The 18,153-nt window shown below is 39.5% G+C and overlaps 1 protein-coding gene across 1 annotated transcript in view; it reads left to right on the plus strand.

Moving 5' to 3' along the window:
* Window positions 1-203: 203 nt before the first annotated feature.
* The window catches only part of TPO (thyroid peroxidase), a 139,424-nt gene continuing 121,474 nt past the window's right edge, over window positions 204-18,153 (plus strand). Inside the window, exons 1-3 of the mRNA XM_029596874.1 lie at window positions 204-303; window positions 10,070-10,243; window positions 16,059-16,143. Coding sequence (XP_029452734.1) covers window positions 204-303; window positions 10,070-10,243; window positions 16,059-16,143 — 359 coding nt within the window. The remainder of the gene's footprint in view (window positions 304-10,069; window positions 10,244-16,058; window positions 16,144-18,153) is intronic.

Here is an 18,153-nt window from a genome sequence, read left to right on the forward strand (position 1 = left end):
GTCCCCCCAGGAGGAGCCCGTAGGGACCCCGGACCGCTGGGACTTAGGCGGAGTAGAGATGCAACCCAAAAGGTGTACGAACCGGAATCAAGACTGGCAGCAAACAGCCGGAGTCGGAATCACGGACCGGAGTCAAGACTGGTGGCAGGCAGGCGGAGTCGGAGTCACAGGCTGAGGTCGAGGCAGGCGGCAGGCAAGCGGAGATGGAGGCACGGACCGGGATCAAGGCAGGCGGCAGGCAAGCAAAGTCGAGTCACAAGCAGGAATCAAGGCAGGCGGCTGGCAAGCAGGAAACACGGTCAGGCAAGCAGGATTCAAGGCAGGCAGGCTGGAAAGCAGGAAACACGGTCAGGCAAGCAGGATTCAAAGCAGGCAGGCTGGAACCGGGAACCGAAAGATCAGGACGGCAACTAGCACCTCAATGAAGTAAACCTCGTTGCAAGGCAAAGTCTGAGTCCCGGGTCCCTGTTTAAATCCCCTTACCGGCGTCTGACGTCATCAGGGAGTGGATCCTGACATCCGGGGCTCAGAGTAGAAAAACCCCGGTCCTCGCGCGCGCCACGTACCAGTCCAGGGGGCGGAGTCTTCGGCGGCGTCTCCCTCGTTGTGACGCTGCTGCCACGCGGCTTGAGAGGCCCAAAACCCGGCGGTCCTTCAGCCGCTGCCACGCGGCTCGGGAGGACCGGGACCGCGGAAACGCGGCGCTTCAGAGGGAGGTAAGGGCCCGGTCACTGCCCCAATGACCGGGATCACAACAGATGTAGTGTACTTGGATTTCAGAAGGCTTTTGACAAAGTTCCTCATGAGAGGCTTCTAGGAAAGTAAAAAGTCATGGGGATAGGTGGCGATGTCCTTTCGTGGATTACAAATTGGCTAAAAGACAGGAAACAGAATGTAGGATTAAATGGACAATTTTCTCAGTGGAAGGGAGTGGGCAGTGGAGTGCCTCAGGGATCTGTTTTGGGACAAATGCTTTTCAATATATTTATAAATGATATGGAAATAAATACGACGCGTGAGGTAATCAAATTTGCAGATGATACAAAATTGTTCAGAGTAGTTAAATCACAAGCAGATTGTGATAATTGCAGGAAGACCTTGTAAGGCTGGAAAATTGGGCATCGAAATGGCAGATGAAATTTAATGTGGAAAAGTGCAAGGTGATGCATATAGGGAAAATACCCAGCTATAGTTACACCAATGTTAGGTTCCATATTAGGTGCTATCACCCAAGAAAGATCTAGGCGTCATAGTGGATAACACATTGAAATCGTCGGTTCAGTGTGCTGCAGCAGTCAAAAAAGCAAACAGAATGTTGGGAATTATTAGAAAGGGAATGGTGAATAAAACGGAAAATGTCATAATGCCTCTGTATCGCTCCATGGTGAGACCGCACTTTGAATACTGTGTACAATTCTGGTCACCGCATCTCAAAAAAATATGGTTGCAATGGAGAAGTTACAGAGAAGGGCAACCAAAATTATAAAGGGGATGGAACAGCTCCCCTATGAGGAAAGGCTGAAGAGGTTAGGGCTGTTCAGCTTGGAGAAGAGGCGGCTGAGGGGGGATATGATAGAGGTGTTTTAAATCATGAGAGGTCTAGAACGGGTAGATGTGAATCGGTTATTTACTCTTTCAGATAATAGAAAGACTAGGGGGCACTCCATTAAGTTAGCATGTGAAAACACACAAACTATTGTGTGTTTTCACCCAACACACAATAAAGCTCTGGAATTTGTTGCCAGAGGATGTGGTTAGTGCAGTTAGTGTAGCTGGGTTCAAAAAAGGTTGGATAAGTTCTTGGAGGAGAAGTCCATTAACAGCTATTAATCAAGTTTACTTAGGGAATAGCCACTGCTATTAATTGCATCTGTAGCATGGGATCTTCTTAGTGTTTGGGTAATTGCCAGGTTCTTGTGACCTTGTTTGGCCTCTGTTGGAAATAGGATGCTGGGCTTGATGGACCCTTAGTCTGACCCAGTATGGCAATTTCTTATGTTCTTATGCTCTTATATAATTACGATGGAGAAGGTACAGAGAAGGGCGACCAAAATGATAAGGGGAATGGAACAGTTCCCCTATGAGGAAAGATTAAAGAGGTTAGGACTTTTCAGCTTGGAGAAGAGACGGTTGAGGGTGGGATATGATAGAGTTGTTTTAAATCATGAGAGGTCTAGAATGGGTAGATGTAAATCAGTTATTTACTCTTTCAGATAATAGAAAGACTAGGGGGCACTCCATGAAATTAGCATGTGGCACATTTAAAACTATTTGAGAAAGTTCGTTTTCACCCAACACACAATAAAGCTCTGGAATTTTTTGCCAGATGATGTGGTTAGTGCAGTTAGTATAGCTGTGTTTAAAAAAGGATTGGTTAAGTTCTTAGAGGAGAAGTCCATTACCTGCTATTAATTAAGTTGACTTAGAAAATAGCCACTGCTATTACTAGCAACAGTAACATGGAATAGACTTAGTTTTTGGGGTACTTGCCAGGTTCTTATGGCCTGGATTGGCCACTGTTGGAAACAGGATGCTGGGCTTGATGGACCCTTGGTCTGACCCAGTATGACATGGTCTTATGTTCTTAAGGCACGAACAGTCTTTGAAGAATATGGCGCAACCCCGAGGAACAGGGGAGGCCAGCTGAGAATTCACAAGTCGCTGCAGTAGTTCCCAAGAAGAGAAGAGGTAGAGCAGGAAGCCAGATGGAACCCAAGAGGTGCTGGGCCAGCCCAAGGAGTGGGGTAGGCCAGAGAATAGGACCCCATAGAGCGCACACTGACCCCCGAGGGGCAGTTGCCAGACTGGGTCCACGATACGAGCAGGAGCGATATCTCAGGAACAAAGTAGGCGTAGGACTCATATGGAACTTGTTGCCAAGTCGGCTTGCTGGGGGTGAAGCAGGAGTTTAAATACCGAGTCTGATGACATCATCAACAGGGGACGCCCCCAAGGTTCCCGCTGAAGTGGCTTCAAAGGCAGGTATTTGTGATGTGTGCAGGCGCCTAGGAGCACCCAACATCAGAGCCAAAAGTAATGGCATCCATGCCTCCGTGAGGAGTCCCGTGAAATGCAGCGATGCAGAGAGACCCTTGCAGTGAGGAGACCCAGGGAGGGTAGGAAAGCAGAACAAGCTGTGAGTACTTGTGGTTGCAGCCGTCTGTGACCGACAGGCATAAGACATTCGTTAGTTATTTTCCCTGCAGATAAGGGGAGAGGGGGTGGTGGTATTAGATATGGACAGTTATGATAGGGAAAGTATTTTCCCAATTGAACGTATGACATACTACACTAGATTATTGATGATACGACTATTGAATTACATAAGGAAGTAAACATTTTATTGAAACAGGCTCTTCAGGATAAAATGTATTACTTCTAAGATTTTCTTTTTGACTGTCTCTCACCCTTCTGTACCATATTTTTAGATAGTCCCCAAGATACATACATTTTTGAACAATCTGCCAGAGAAGCCACCATTTCAGGCATTGGCTCAATTTTGGAACCTCTTGCCAAATTCATAGATCACATTTTATATCCTTTAGTAAAACAGATTTGATCATATGTGCATGATAATACTGATTTTATTAATGCATTAATGGATGTCGGGGAGTATGTCTCATCATATCTTATGGTCACTGCTAATATTTCAACGTTATATACCAATATATCCCAAACAGCGGTGTTAGATATTATCAAGAGGCTATTGAGGGTATGGATATGTCACCCAAATGACATGACTTCTGAGTTTACACTAAAATGTAATTATTGTAATTAAAATGTAATTATTTTGTCTATAAATCATTGTATTTTCTACAGATTAAAGGGATCCGAATGGGTTCTCCTGTGGCTCCCATGGTGGCATGCTTGTATATCGCTAAATTTGAGGGACGGTTTTATATACTTTTCAATGTATTTCAACCATGTAATTTTTTTGGAAAAGGTACATTGATGACCTGTTTGGATTTTTGGACCTGGGGAAGATGACACTTTTCTTGAGTTTGTGTATGGCTTAATCAAGTCGACTCTAATTTGGCATTCACCCATTATTAGTCTTCAGGCTATTTCATTTTGGACATACATATATATAAGTATGATGGACAATATGTACTCCGTATTTGGAAGCCCACTGACAAGAATACTTTATTACATTATTCTAGTTTTCATCCGTGGGGGCTTCAGGGAGATATCCCTTTCGGGCAATTTTGACAATTCTGGTGGTTATGTTCGACTACAATGGAATATAAAATGCAGGCACCAGTACTGAAGGCCATCGATTTTTAGCACGGGGATATTCTCAAGCAGTTTCATCGGAAAGGCGTACAAAAGGGCTTTGTACGCTAACCGAGATAATCTTCTGATCTAGTTAATTAGGAATGAACAATTGACCAGTGCAGTCTGCATAGTTTCCTTTATTCTACAAAAACATTTGCTATTAAAAATATTGTCAACATTGGCTTGTTGTGTCATCTTTATTCAAGTATAATGAAGATCCTATTTTTTCCATTACGAAATGGAAGAATCTGAATTTTGTGTGAAGCATCGGAGTAAGGATGTTTCTTTAGATGGTGAACTGAAGGGGCAATTAAGTTGTGGATCTTGTTCCATAATTGCTAAAGTTTTATCTTTATTAACATTTATGGGTAGATTTTAAGAAAATTGTGCATGTTAAAAATGGGGGTTACGCGTGTGGCCGGGCCTTGTGCCAAGTGCGTGCATCTTCAAAGGGACCCAACCACACACATAACCCTTGTTACGTGCCAAAGTGCTGGGCCCAGATAAAGGGGCAGGGAGGGGGATGGGGAGGGGTGGTCCAGTAAGCCGGGAGGGGCATGGCTGTACTGGGGAAGGGAATCCTAGCACGCACAAATTGCTACTGCTCTGTTGGAGTAGTAAGCAACAAAACAAAAAAATATTAAGGGAGGAGAAAGGGTTTAGGGGGTGGAGAGGAGAGGGGAAGGGGAAGGGAGGTTAGAGTAGGGCATAGGGAAGTTTCCTCCCAGTCTGCTCCTTAATTGGAGCGGACTGGGAGGGAACTGGGGAAGGCCAAGATGCATCGCTGTGCGAATTTACAAAACTTTACCCACACGTGTGTGGATTACAAAATCCGGCGTGGCATGTTGCGCGTGGGCCCAAACAATTTTATAACATGCACTTGCCAGTGTGTGCTTTTTATAAAATTGGCATGTCCATAAAATCTATCCCTGTTTGGGGGAATTTTACATGTCTATCTGAATGGGTAGTGTACGTTATTGTATGCCCATGTAATATGATTTACATTGGGCATTTAAGAGACAGACCTGATTGCGAATTATTTAACATAAAAGCTGTATTAATTTTAAAAAATCTAATGTGCCACTAGTTGATCATTGGTACTCTAAGAATCATTCTATTGATGATTTAAAATTTTGTTGTAATTCATCAGATTTGATTGGATGAGAGGATTAATGTACCACTGAGATTATAAGAAGGAACAGTGTTTTGTTTTTTTATAGTGACGGCACGGTTAGTCTGGAGGGATTGAACAACCAAATTGAATGGTCTGCATTTATATAATTTAGCTATTAAGTTTGATGAAAATCATTTAATTGATTGAAGGTTAATTAATCTATGCAGTATTTGCTATTTAAAGGACGTAGGAGGGCCGTTGATGCCATGGGTACGTGAGATCATAGATATGGTTTTGCCATGATTTGCATATCTTGAGTAAAATAAGGTAAATCTTTCTTTATTTCATTTGGGGTGAAATTCCATGATGGGTATTTAGACTTATCTAACATTAAGTTTAAATTTAAGGTCTAGATTTTGCTTGTTTGTTCTACATTTTAATCAGTAATACCGCTGGATGGCCTGGTCTTAGTACTATGTGGTCATTTCCTAGTATCAGATATTTGAAGAAGTATAATTGAAGATGGCTTATATTGGATAAGTATGAATATCTTTTTGATTTTTTTGAATTTAGATGGTAGTATTACTGTTATTAAAATACTAGTTTTTACTGTTGTAGAGATTGAGATGAGCTTGGTATGTCCCCTGAAGAAGCCCTATATGTGAGGGTGAAACAAAGCTTAGTTGGGAACAGATTCAGGACCCTCACAGGAACAGGAACATCATATATCATGAGGCTTGTCACTCTCCTGTCCATTTTGTAAATATGTTATGAATTTTGACAGAAGAAAGTGGAAAAACTGAGAAAATTTCATGTTCTACAGGATTGTGGTGAACAACACTAAAAGCAGTTTATTAGATTGGGAAGATTTCAATTTATTGAACATGACTTCATGTTTCAATTTTCTGACATTCACTAGTATTCCTGTGTTTTTAGTAATTTGTTGTTTTTATATGGAGGTTTAGTGTGGTATGTATGATGATGGATGTGTGGGGGTATAGCTTATTTTAGATTAGATCCATTGGGTTATATGTCCAGCGATGTAATTATTTAATATTATTACATTATATCATATGTATATTTATGTAAGTTTTGATAATCAAGTGATTGTAAATTGTTGTTAATTATTTTCAGAATTATTAATTCTTTATATGTTTCTCTCATTGTTGTTTTCACTTCTATTGTTATCTGCAGTTTTCTTGACTTGGGCGGCAGCTTTCTCAGTAAACTGGTTGGTCTGTGCCAATAAATCATGCAATTCCTGGGCTGAGAGCTGAGCCACCGGTGAAGGAATTATCACGGGCAGGCGCAGAGGAGGCAGAGGCTGGAAGAGGGAAAAGCTGGTAGTGCATTGATGTTATTATTATAGGAAAATTCAGATCAAGTTATGAGGGTGGCCCAGTTGTCCTGGTGCTCATTGACATAAGAGTGGAGGAAGGTTTTAGGGGTGCCATTGGGATGATCAGTTTTCCTGTTGCCTTGCGGGTGATAGGCTGTTTTATAGTTGAGCGTGATATCAAACGTTTTGCAGAGAGAGCAACAGTACCGTGCAGTGAACTGAACTCTTCTATCCGATAGTATGTGCTTCAGTATCCATGTAGGTGAAAGATGTAGATGGTGAAGATAAGTGCCAATTCCAGAGGGCCTTCTCCTGGTGCTAGCACCAACCTCGCTCAGCTCAAGGGTCCACATTCACAACAAATTCTCTATCCAAAATATCTCACACTAGGTAGTGCTGTCACTGTTCTTGCTTCCTCTAGGGAGTAGAGGGGATTCTCACAGATTCCTAGCCCCTGCGTTCAGTATTAGAGGCTGCTCCTTTCCAAAACACTGTTCCCCAGAATAAGAAAACATCAAAAACCTGAACAAAATCTTTAAAAAAAACCTTCTCTCTACAAAAGGGAGGCAGATCCTCTCAGACAGGGAGTGTACTGAGAAGTAATCTTCCTCTGAATGCAAAAACAAAAACAAAAAAACCAAGCTGGGTTAGTAGGTCCAACTCAGCAGGGAAAAAAGAAAAACAGCTCCTGACATCTCAAAACCTAACTCAAAATTGAAACCCCACTCTACCTCTAACTCTGTCTTATTCCCCTGGGATGTCCATTCACAGTCAACTCATGGAGAAACTGAAAAAGAAAGGAAATCCCATGTTTTTACTAGTCCAGATGGTCAGGGACCTAGGCCATCCAATGATAAACCGAAGGGTTGGTCACATTTGTTTACCATTTTATTCAATGGGGGAAGCAATGCAAGCTATTTTAGGCTTCCAAATTGGAATTTTCTAAACATTTCTAATGAAAAGGTGTGTGGATATCATCAAACAGGTAAAGGCAGACCAGTGTATCATCATTACTATGTCAATGTGGCACCATAAATGGCATTAAGAACCCAAAGTACCTGCAATAGGGAAAAATGGTTCTAGAAGTGGCAGGAATTCTCCAAGGCATTGTCAGAGAAGCAAAACAGCAGCAAGAATGGACAGATCACCGCAAGGCTCTAAAACAGGGACAAATAGCAACAACAATAGTGGTATGAACCCCCTAAAGTTATATAAGAGGGACAAAATGGCACCAAGTGTGGCATGAAAAGCTCAAGGCAGAATAAAGGGAGAACAAAGCACCAAAAGAGGCAGAAAACCCAAAAAGCAATGACAGAGGAACAAAGCAAGTGAGAATGGCATAAAGATCCCAAATCATCATGAGAGGCACAAAGTAGTCACCCAGAGTAGCAAGAATACCCAAAGGTTCCAAATGAGGGACAAAAGACACCAACAAAATTGGTAGAAAGATCTAGGCAGGAAGAAGCCAGAGGAAATACATAGAATAGATCTTATGTCATTTCCATATGGTCCATTAGGTGAAAGAGCTGGCTATTCAGGCATAGTTTTCACTGGAGGTTAAGATGCTACTGAATAGAGGTATCAAATGCTCTTTAGCTACTAGCTGTTTAATATCCTATGATTCATGGAATCCAAGACACAATTCTTCTTCTGAATCAGTTTTTGCAAATACTGCCTCAATTAGCTCAGAAATAGTAATCATAGAGGAACACAGTCCTAGCTCTGGATGCTGGATCAATAATCAGAAGAAATGTAAAGGAATGGAGTTTGAAGAAAATGTCCAAGAGGGCGAGAGACCATTAAAGATAACTAGGTAGTTAAGACACGTGCAAAGCTTTGGATGACCAGGGCAAGACCAAGAATTAGCATGCACCACAGGGGAAAAAGATTTGGAAAGCATCAAGAAGACAGCTAGAGCAGCAGAGGAAGCATCCTAAGGTAACAAGACTGGCTTGCAGTGGCAGTGGCAACAGTGATGCTGGTGTTTAGAAACAAAAACCATAGGAGCAGAGCAGCACAGCTAGAAGCATAGCAAAAAAATTTCAAAGTGTAACTTGAGGGCTGAGGTAGGAAGAGGAACATACGAATATAGGAATTGCCATACTAGGTCAGACTGAGCATCCATCAAACCCTATAACTTATTTCTAATAGTGGCTAATCCAGGTCACAAATACCTGGCAAGATCCCAAACAGTAGATAGATCCCATGTTGCTAATATCCAGGGATAAGTAATGGTTTTCTCTAAGTCTAATAACATTTTATGTACTTCTCCAGGAACTTGTCCAATCTTTTTTAAATCCATCTATGCTGATGCCTTTACCCACATCCTCTAGCATTGAATTCCAGAGCTTAATAGTGCATTGACTGAAAAATATTTTTTTCTGATTTGGTTTAAACATGTTTGTCAGTTAGCTGAGTAAACTTTATTTATTTAATCATTTTTATATACCGGATTTTCATGCGAGCATATCAAATCGGTTTACAGTAGTTAGCAAATATTCATTTAAAAATTTTTGCATTCCCAAAATAAAAAAGGAAGTAGATACATAGTTTCATAATGTACATAAATAAAATAAAACTTTAGGCTGGAGACACAAGGCACACTGCCTCAGCCTTCTTTCTTAAAGATTCCATCTTTATACCAGGAAGCAGCATTCACGAAAGGTAACCTGCTTACCTTCAGCAGGATAACCCACATTGCATTCACTTCAGGGCAGAGATGTGTCAGTAGCTGCTTTCTCTGGAAAGGTGGCCTGCCTATTTCCAGCTGGTCCCAGGTACCTATTCCTGCTCCCCGATGACCCTCCCATAAAGCTACTTGTCTCTCTGGCTTTTAAGTTAGACTAGGTTATAGATGCCTAGTCCTGTACAGGTTAAGGGTGGCTCTCAGGGACACTCCTTCTCATACTTCCCCCCTCAGCTCACACCTGCTGGTGTGAACATCCTTACTCATCCTGGATCCCTTCCAGGGAAGTAACTTCTCTCTCCAATGTGCTTCTTCTGGCCTCTTGCCAATTAAACTCAAGATAGGGGATACAGAGTCATGCTTTCCCCTTCTTACTAGGGTAACACTTAATCAATCCCCAACTACCGAAACCACCCACTGTGCCCCTTCCCAGTATTCATCCATAGTCCTTTAAATGAGTCCATCTGAAACTCTGAGTTTCTATTCTCCGCAAAGCACATAATTTCTGGGACACCTTCCATATAAATTCTCTTGACTCCGCTTGGGTGCTGCTGCTTCTTCTGAAAAACTCACTGCTGTCTTTCAGGGCTCTCCAATTATAGTTTCTTTTCCACTTGATCTATAACCTAAATTTATTCATTTCTTCCTGTTATAGGCTACATCTCTTTTCCAATTTTTAACATGGCATCTTTTGATTCCTCTGTGCTGTCTCCATCTGCATCGCCTCTGTCTGGCCATTCTGCAGTACTTCCATCTGGCCATATTGCAGTGCCTTCTTCTAGCCACTCTTCACTGCTGCTGTCAGTCTTCTCTATGCTGTCTTCCTTAGGTACGTCTGTGCTGCTTTCTCCAGGCCAGTCTTATTGCCTACTTCATGGCAGTCTGTAAAGCTCCACTATGAGCTCCTTTGCATATTAGCCATAGTAACTGCAAGTTCATTCACCTGGCTTTCATTTACCTTTTTATTTTTTTAATCAGCTATGCCTGTTCTTGCTTCTCCTGCTTTACTTCTACCACCAGTAGTGTGTTCACTGGCTCCACTGACTCTTCATCAGAGTTTTCTGTAGCCCAGGCCCCAGTACATATGCTATCATCTACCTCTGTCCCTTGGGAGGGTGGAGCGCCAGTCAGGTGATTCCATAAGGTTTCTGTGCTTCCTCTGCTTTCAGGTACACTAAGCCCTTCCCTGGCCTTACTTCTGGCAGGTTGTCAGTTAGGAACACCCAACGTGCTTCCCATTCTTTCAAGGCATATGGATCTCTTGCAATTGTCTCTGGCCTTCGCAATAGATTTAAAGCCAAAAGCCTATTTCTAGCTCAATCATATTTTAGCATAGGCAAGGCTGACTTATTTGAGCTCTAGTGCAGAGCAGGCTGGCTTGCTTCTAAAGAGCTATACCCTGTTCAAACTCTTCCTAATTTTTACCACCAAAAAAGCAAGCAAACAAAAAACATCCTGCTTGTCCAGCACTAACTCACCTTACAGACCCTGTCAAACCAGATGGTGCTATTCTCTCAACCTGCAAAAATGATTTGTAAGGCTACTTTTTGCTGCAGGCCCCAGGACACAATTCTCTGTAACAAACACAAATGTTTCAACTGTTTGGCTTCTGTGCTTTCCATGAGCCACACTCTTTTAACCTTCTGAGTGCTCTATGCACATATCTTACAGTACTGCTTCTGCCCAAACTGTGTCTTTGGGCAGGAATTGCACAACAAACTTTTTTTTTCTTCTCTTTTCTTCTTTTGGAGGCTTAAGTTTCTTCCTGTTCAGTTGCATAGTATAGAAATCCCCGAACTGACATCATATGTGGGATTGCCTAATAAACTATAGACTGAAGACACAAGGCACACTGACTCCAGCCTTCTTTCTTAAAGATTCCAGCTTTATGTATACCAGGAAACAGTGTTCACAAAAGGTAATCTGGTTATCTCCGGCTGTATAACTCATGCAGCATTCACTTCAGGAAAGAGATATGTCGGGAGAAATGGGACCTGCCTATTCCCAGATGGGCCCAACATTTATTCCTGCTCTCAGGGGACACACCCACAGAGCTAATTGTCTCTCTGGCATTTAAGAAGGAGCAGGCTAGTTCCCTAGTCCCGCACAGGGTTAAGAAGGGCTTTCAGGGACATCCCTTCACAATGCTACTTACTAACTTAATAGAGTATCCCCTAATTTTGAGTTTTTTTGAAAAGAGTAAATAACCAAGTCACATTTATCTGTCCTATTCCACTCGTGATGTTATAGACCTTTATCATATCTCTCTTCAGCCATCTCTTCTCTAACCTCATTAGCCTTCCCTTATATGGGAGCCATTCCTACTGCCTTATCATTTTAGTCACTTTCTCTATGCCTTTTCCAGTTCAACTATATTTTTTTTATTGTGGTGATCCAAACTGCACATAGTACTCTAAGTGTGGTCTCACCATGGAGCGATACAGAGGTATTATGACATCATTTGTTTTATTCTCTATTCCTTTCCTAATAATTCCTAACATTCGGTTTGCTTTTTTGTCCACCACTTCAGACTGAACCAATGATTTCAAAGTAGTGTTCATTATGACACCCACCTTTTCCTGAGTGGGAACTCCTTATATGGATCTTAAAATCATATAACTACATTGTGAGTTACTTTTCCCTATGTGCATCACGTTGCACTTTTCCTCATTAAATTTCATCTGCCATTTAGATGCTGAGTCTCCCAGTCTTGCAAGATCTTCCTGCAATTTCTCACAATCTGCTAAGGATTTCACAACTCAGAATATATTTGTGTCATCTGTAAATTTGATCAACGTTGCTTTTTCCAGATCATTTACACATGAGAACCAGTTCTAGTATAGATCCTTGAGGTACTCCAGTTTACCTTTCTCCACTGAGAAAACTGACCATTAATTCCTACTCTTTATTTCCCATCATTTTGGTCAGTTTACAATCCACAATACTACATTGCCTCCTTTCCCATGACTTTTTATTTTCCTCAGGAGTCTCTCATGAGTAACTTCAGCAAATATCTTCTGAAAATATAAATATACTCTATCCATCAGCTAACCATTATCCACCAGTTTATTAACTCCTTCAAAAAATGTAGCAGATTGGTGAGGCAAGGCTTTCTTTGTATTAATCTATGCTGGCAGTGTCTCATTAAAGCATGCCTTTCTGAAGAATTGCAAAAAAATCCAAAGGCACCAGGAGGAGCAGAGTGGCATGTGGGTCATGAGGAGTGATGCAGCAAGCATGCAAAATAAAAGATGGCCAGGCAAGACAAAGATTCAACAAGTTTTGTATGAGAAGGGGATTTGGAAAGCACCATGAAACCAGCCAGAGAAATTAGGGGACTATCCTAAGGTACAAGGATTGGCTTGGAGCAGTGGTGGCAGCAGTGGCACTGGCAATCATTAGAAACTGAAATAGTAGGATCAGAGCAACTCAGGAATAAGAATAGCTGGAAACTATCTAAGGGGTACCTCAGGGGTTATGTGGGAGGATGAAGAATGGCATCAAAATCCTAAACAATGTTGTAGTAAGCATGAAAACCAACAGATGGCCAGAGCAAAACCAAAAGTCAGTAAGAAACATAGGGGAAGAGGATTTGAAAACATTTATAGAACCTCAAATAGAGCTGGAGTGGGAGATGCTTATCTCAGTAGCAGGAATGTGGATGATCCTACCAGTAAATGTATCAGAGCAATATGAGGCCAATAAAGTACCATATATTAAAAATACTACATATAAAAATATCAAACCAGTAACCTTCATTACATAACACTATAAATCTACAATCATAATAAAATGTCTAAAACAGATACTCGTGACTTTTTAACATAATTTTAAATTTATGATTTTATGTAATAAAGGTTACCTTTTTATTATTTTGTTACTTGTATATTGTAATTTTCATAACTTTATTATTGTATATATATATATATATATATATATAATTTTATATATGTGCTTTCTTTACCTCATAATACTCTGCTAACAAATGTGTTATTTATTTGCAGTAGTTTTGTCTCTCTTCATTTCATGTTGATCCTGTCAGTAGCATACGCTTCTGTCAAATTGTAAAGATTGAGTCATGCATATTTTATGTTCACACAGCTGGTACAGTAAAACTGTGCATGGCTCATTAAATCAGTTATGGTACCATCTGTTACTTGTATAACTGTAGTTGATTATAAGCTAATACATGATGACAAGCGCTGATCTCCAAGACATAGTGCAAGGAATTGCAAACAGTACAAAGTCATCAAAATCTTGAAGGTAAAGAGTGATTGGAAATGCAACTATCATAATCATAAAAAAGTTGTCTAAACCATCAAGGCATGGAAAGAAGTCCATCACAAATAGTACAAAGTTGTCTAAACCACAAAGGCATGGAATATAATAAATCACAAACAGCAAAAGGTATCTACACCTTGAAGGCATGGGGTGCAGACCATTGCACAAAGGTATAATAACCTCTAAAGCATAGAGTGCAATCAATTGCAAACAGCACAAAGGCCTATATAGGCCTTGACAGCAAGACAGAAACCCAGAAAAGAGGTAGAGTGGGAGAAGAAACTTGTTTTATTTTTTCAAATTATTTTTCTGGGGACAAAACACCCTAGTATAACCAACAAAGAACCCGATGGAAGAAATAGCTAGAATTACAGTGAGATAGAATAAAATGAAGAACGTTAAAAAAAAGTGAGGTGGGAAGAAAAACTTAATGTTTTTATTTCAATTTTTTTTTCTGTGGAAAAAATACCACAGAATAGCCAAGAAAGAAACAGGGTGGGAGATGTAGGCTGGGTTTCCAGAGGGGTAGAACAAAACAAAGAATCAGAAAATAAGTAGGCTAGAAGAAGATGGAAGAAGAGAAGGTAGAACGTAGAAGAAGATTTTATTTTTCCTTTTTCAAATTATCTTTCTGGGGACAAAACACCTTAGTATAGTCAACAAAGAAGCAGGGTGTGAGAACTGGGCTGGCATTGAAGAGTGATAGAACAAACCAAAAAAGCATAAAAGAGGAGGACTAGGAAGAAAAACTTGTCTTTTCCTTTTTTTTCAATTATTTTGGAGGAAAAACACCACAGTATAGCAACAAAGAAGATCCAAAAAGCAAATAATATGAATTCACTAAAACTCACATGCTGTTGCATCATAGGCATGACAGGTAGGAATATTTACAGCATGTGACAGTAAGACACCTACGTTTGTATATCAGGAGCTTGGCAAATAGGCAAAGTGGTAGAAAGACCCTTTAGATGGTAATCTGGATCATGGCCTATAGACCAAATAGCAGTAAGACCCCTAAGTTTGTATATCAGGGGCATATCAAGTAAGCAGAGTTGTATCAATATAATACAGAAATTAAAATGGGGTAAAATTGAATAAATTACATTAAAAGAATATGGATTCAAAAAATACATTAATTTATGTTTGACAGGCAGGATGGGCAGCCTAGAAGGGCCATATGGTCTTTTTCTACCATCACATTTCTATTTTCCTAATTCACTGTCCAACTCTCCATTTGCCTTCTTCTAAACATTTGAATCACTGACTCTTCAGTTTGCTTTCTGAAAGAATATAACTTTGTAGTTCTTCCAGCTCTTCAAATGTTTTAGTCTTATTATTCAGTGACTCTCATCTTTTCTGGATAGTACAATCCAAATCTTGCTTTCATATTGTCAGAAATGTCTCTTTTTATGCTATGATTATTTTGATCTATAACAGGGATCCCTAAACTCAGGGCCCTATTTTTTACTAAGCATTTTTCTGATAGACAAAAAATGAGAGAAAACATTTTGTAAACAATCTCTTCAGTCCTCATGTGTACAACATAATTGGGTTTCAGAATTTCCTCAATGAATATGAATGAGATCTATTTGCATGCCATGACTGCAGCATAAAAAAAATCCCCAAGACCAAAGGTGATTTTTATTTTGGTTGCTGGTATTATGGAAATGTATTCTATGCATTCTTTCAATCCCAAAGTCTTTTATAAACTGAATTTTCAATAACTTTGGCAGAAATGTCTCCACAATTTATATTGTATCATCACCTTAAATTTCCTCTGGTTGGCAATAAAGCTTAAGTACCAGGGTTGGTGATCATCTGTCAAGAAATCAATAACTGTTAGTGTCATCATTAACTTACATCTCTACTGTCCAAGGACTGTGGTATTTGTGTGCTGAACATGTGAAATAAACAAGTTAGTTTAGATTCTTAACAAGAGTGTTCAGCATTGGTTATGGAGCATCGCTACACAAACTTGAGATACAGAGGTAGAAAGGAAAGCACCTGTGGTCCACTTTCACAACTACAAGACTAAGTGAAAATCAAGTGAATCCAGGTTAAATTTGTATTTTAATATATTCATTAGCCTGAGGAGATATCACCTCTACTCATTTTGCTGATTTTCATTTGTTAAATTTTATTTTTTTAGAGGTTAGCACAGTACTTCCTTTCTACTTCACATTTAATGGACAAAGTCTGACAGTTGTGAAGGTAGTGCAATAAATTAAAATGAAAGTTGAATCATAAACATTAAAGCATGGGAATCTTGTAATGAAGGTGCCATATTCATATTGAGAACTGTATATGCTAATCACTGCAGTTGGAAATTATCTCAAGGTATTATTTTAATCTCTAATTATTAGGAAAACCTGGAGATACCTATGTTATAAGTACTTCCCAGGAAGGAACTCATATGGTGGATAATGCAATATATACTACAATGAAAAGGTAAGACCATGTGAAATATGCACTTTATTAGTTAGGCAACTTGAAAAATAAAGGGTATTTTTCTTTAAAAATTGTGGTTAAATTATATGGATTTATTTTTCTTTCATGATTTTCTTGAGGCGATTTGGCAACCAAGAATTAAAAACAAGGTTATGTGCTGGATGCAGTGTACTTGATTTAAGAAAAGCTTTTGATACTGTCTTACACAGGCGTCTCATAAATAAAGTGAGCCTCAAGTAGGCCCTAGAGTGGTTTATTGGATTAGAAACAGGTTGAGAGGTAGACAGAGGGTAGTGGTAAATAAAAGGTTATTCAGAGGACAGAAGAGTGATTAGCGGAATGCCTCAGGGTTTCCAGTTTTATTCACTATCTTTGTGAGTGATATTGCAGAGGGGTTAGAAGGAACAGTTTGCTTTTTTACAGGTCACACTGAGATCTGCAACAGTGTGGATATCTGTGATGAAGTACACAAAATAAGAATAGAGCTGCAGGAGTTCAATAATTGATAGAACATTTGGCAGCTAGTCTGCAATGTGATAAGTTCCTTTGGAGTGCACAAATCCAAGGGATAAGTATGTAGTGAGATTGAGGCAGGGTAAGATACTGATGTACACTAAGCAGGAGAGACCTCTAAAGGGTACTTTTTTAAATGATCTTAAAAGTAGCAAAACAGCAAGACAAGACAATGGCCAAGGCTAGAGGAAAAAATAGGTTGAATAGGAAGAGACATAACTAGTAAAAAAAAAAAAAAAGTGGAGGATGCCTTTATACAGGATTTTAGTGAAACCTCACCTGGAATATAACCCCTATTCTGGGTTGTTGGGCCAGTTATAGAAAGGGGATCACTTTAGGAAAAAAAATAGTTATAGTATTAGACCTATGTTACCAGGCACAATGCAGGTTTTGGGGGGATGGGGAAAATCAAATACAGTTTCAAGGCCATTTGTTCCAATACTTATTCATTGCTTTACATACCAAACATTATTTCACCTCTTAATAGGAGTACTAGCTGAATGCAGAGATATTGGATTTTCTCTGAATGTACTCTGAACCTTCCCCTCCTCACATAGATGAAAACACTGTAAGGCATGAATTTTCAAACAGTTTAGCATATAAAAGTAGCTTATATCATAGCAATTTGTAAAAGCCTATTTAATCATTCAAAAGTTTATCCAGCCCTATGAAGTGAATTTTCAAAGGAGATATGTATATAAAAGTAGCAAATTTCAAAAGTCCATTTGCAAGCATAAAACCCAATCTCACACATGTAAATCCTTTTGAAAATTATCTCCAAAGAATATAATTCAACAAAGCTATTAAGAATATTGAGAGTTTAGAGATAATTGTGAGTTTGTATAACCTAGTATTTGTATTAGAATTGATTTGTAAAAGTCTCTTACTTGATCTGAAAAAGTGAAAATACTGGTTCCTAGGCAACTAGTCTTTACAGTTTGTTATAAAAAGGTGTTAAAGGAAAGAGTTGTTAGAAACAGGAAGGGAGATTTGTTTAGAGGGCTAATTGTTAATCTGCTTGCAGTGTGAATCCCACACAGGAGATTGTTTTTGAAGTATTTTTGTTTGAAGTAATTGCTTCAAAGTCAAAATTGAGTAAACCTCTGTCCAGAGGGCGTGCTGACTGCAGAATCTTCATCTGCTGGTAGTAAGTTAGACTTGCTGGGAAAGAACACTTAAATCATAAAAAAAAGTCTTAAAGGGTTAAATTGTTACTGAATGTATTTACTTTGTGTTAATTTTTAAAGCTAGTACTTGCAAGTGTTAAGAAATGTGCATGTTTAGATATAGGACTTTGGTTTAATTTTGCGATCTTCTATAAGTTAATATGTGTTTGCCACTGGAAAAATTGCCACTGGTAAGAATTGTGAGAGTTAAGATATAATAGGCTTTGAGCTAATTTTGTGAACTTCTATAAATTAGTACCTGTTTAGCATGGTTAGGAATTATGAGTTTAAAAACAATAGCTTTTGAGCTATGATAAGTTAATATTTTGCC

The sequence above is a fragment of the Rhinatrema bivittatum genome, chromosome 3, assembly GCF_901001135.1.
Source record: "Rhinatrema bivittatum chromosome 3, aRhiBiv1.1, whole genome shotgun sequence".
NCBI classification, from domain to species: domain Eukaryota; kingdom Metazoa; phylum Chordata; class Amphibia; order Gymnophiona; family Rhinatrematidae; genus Rhinatrema; species Rhinatrema bivittatum.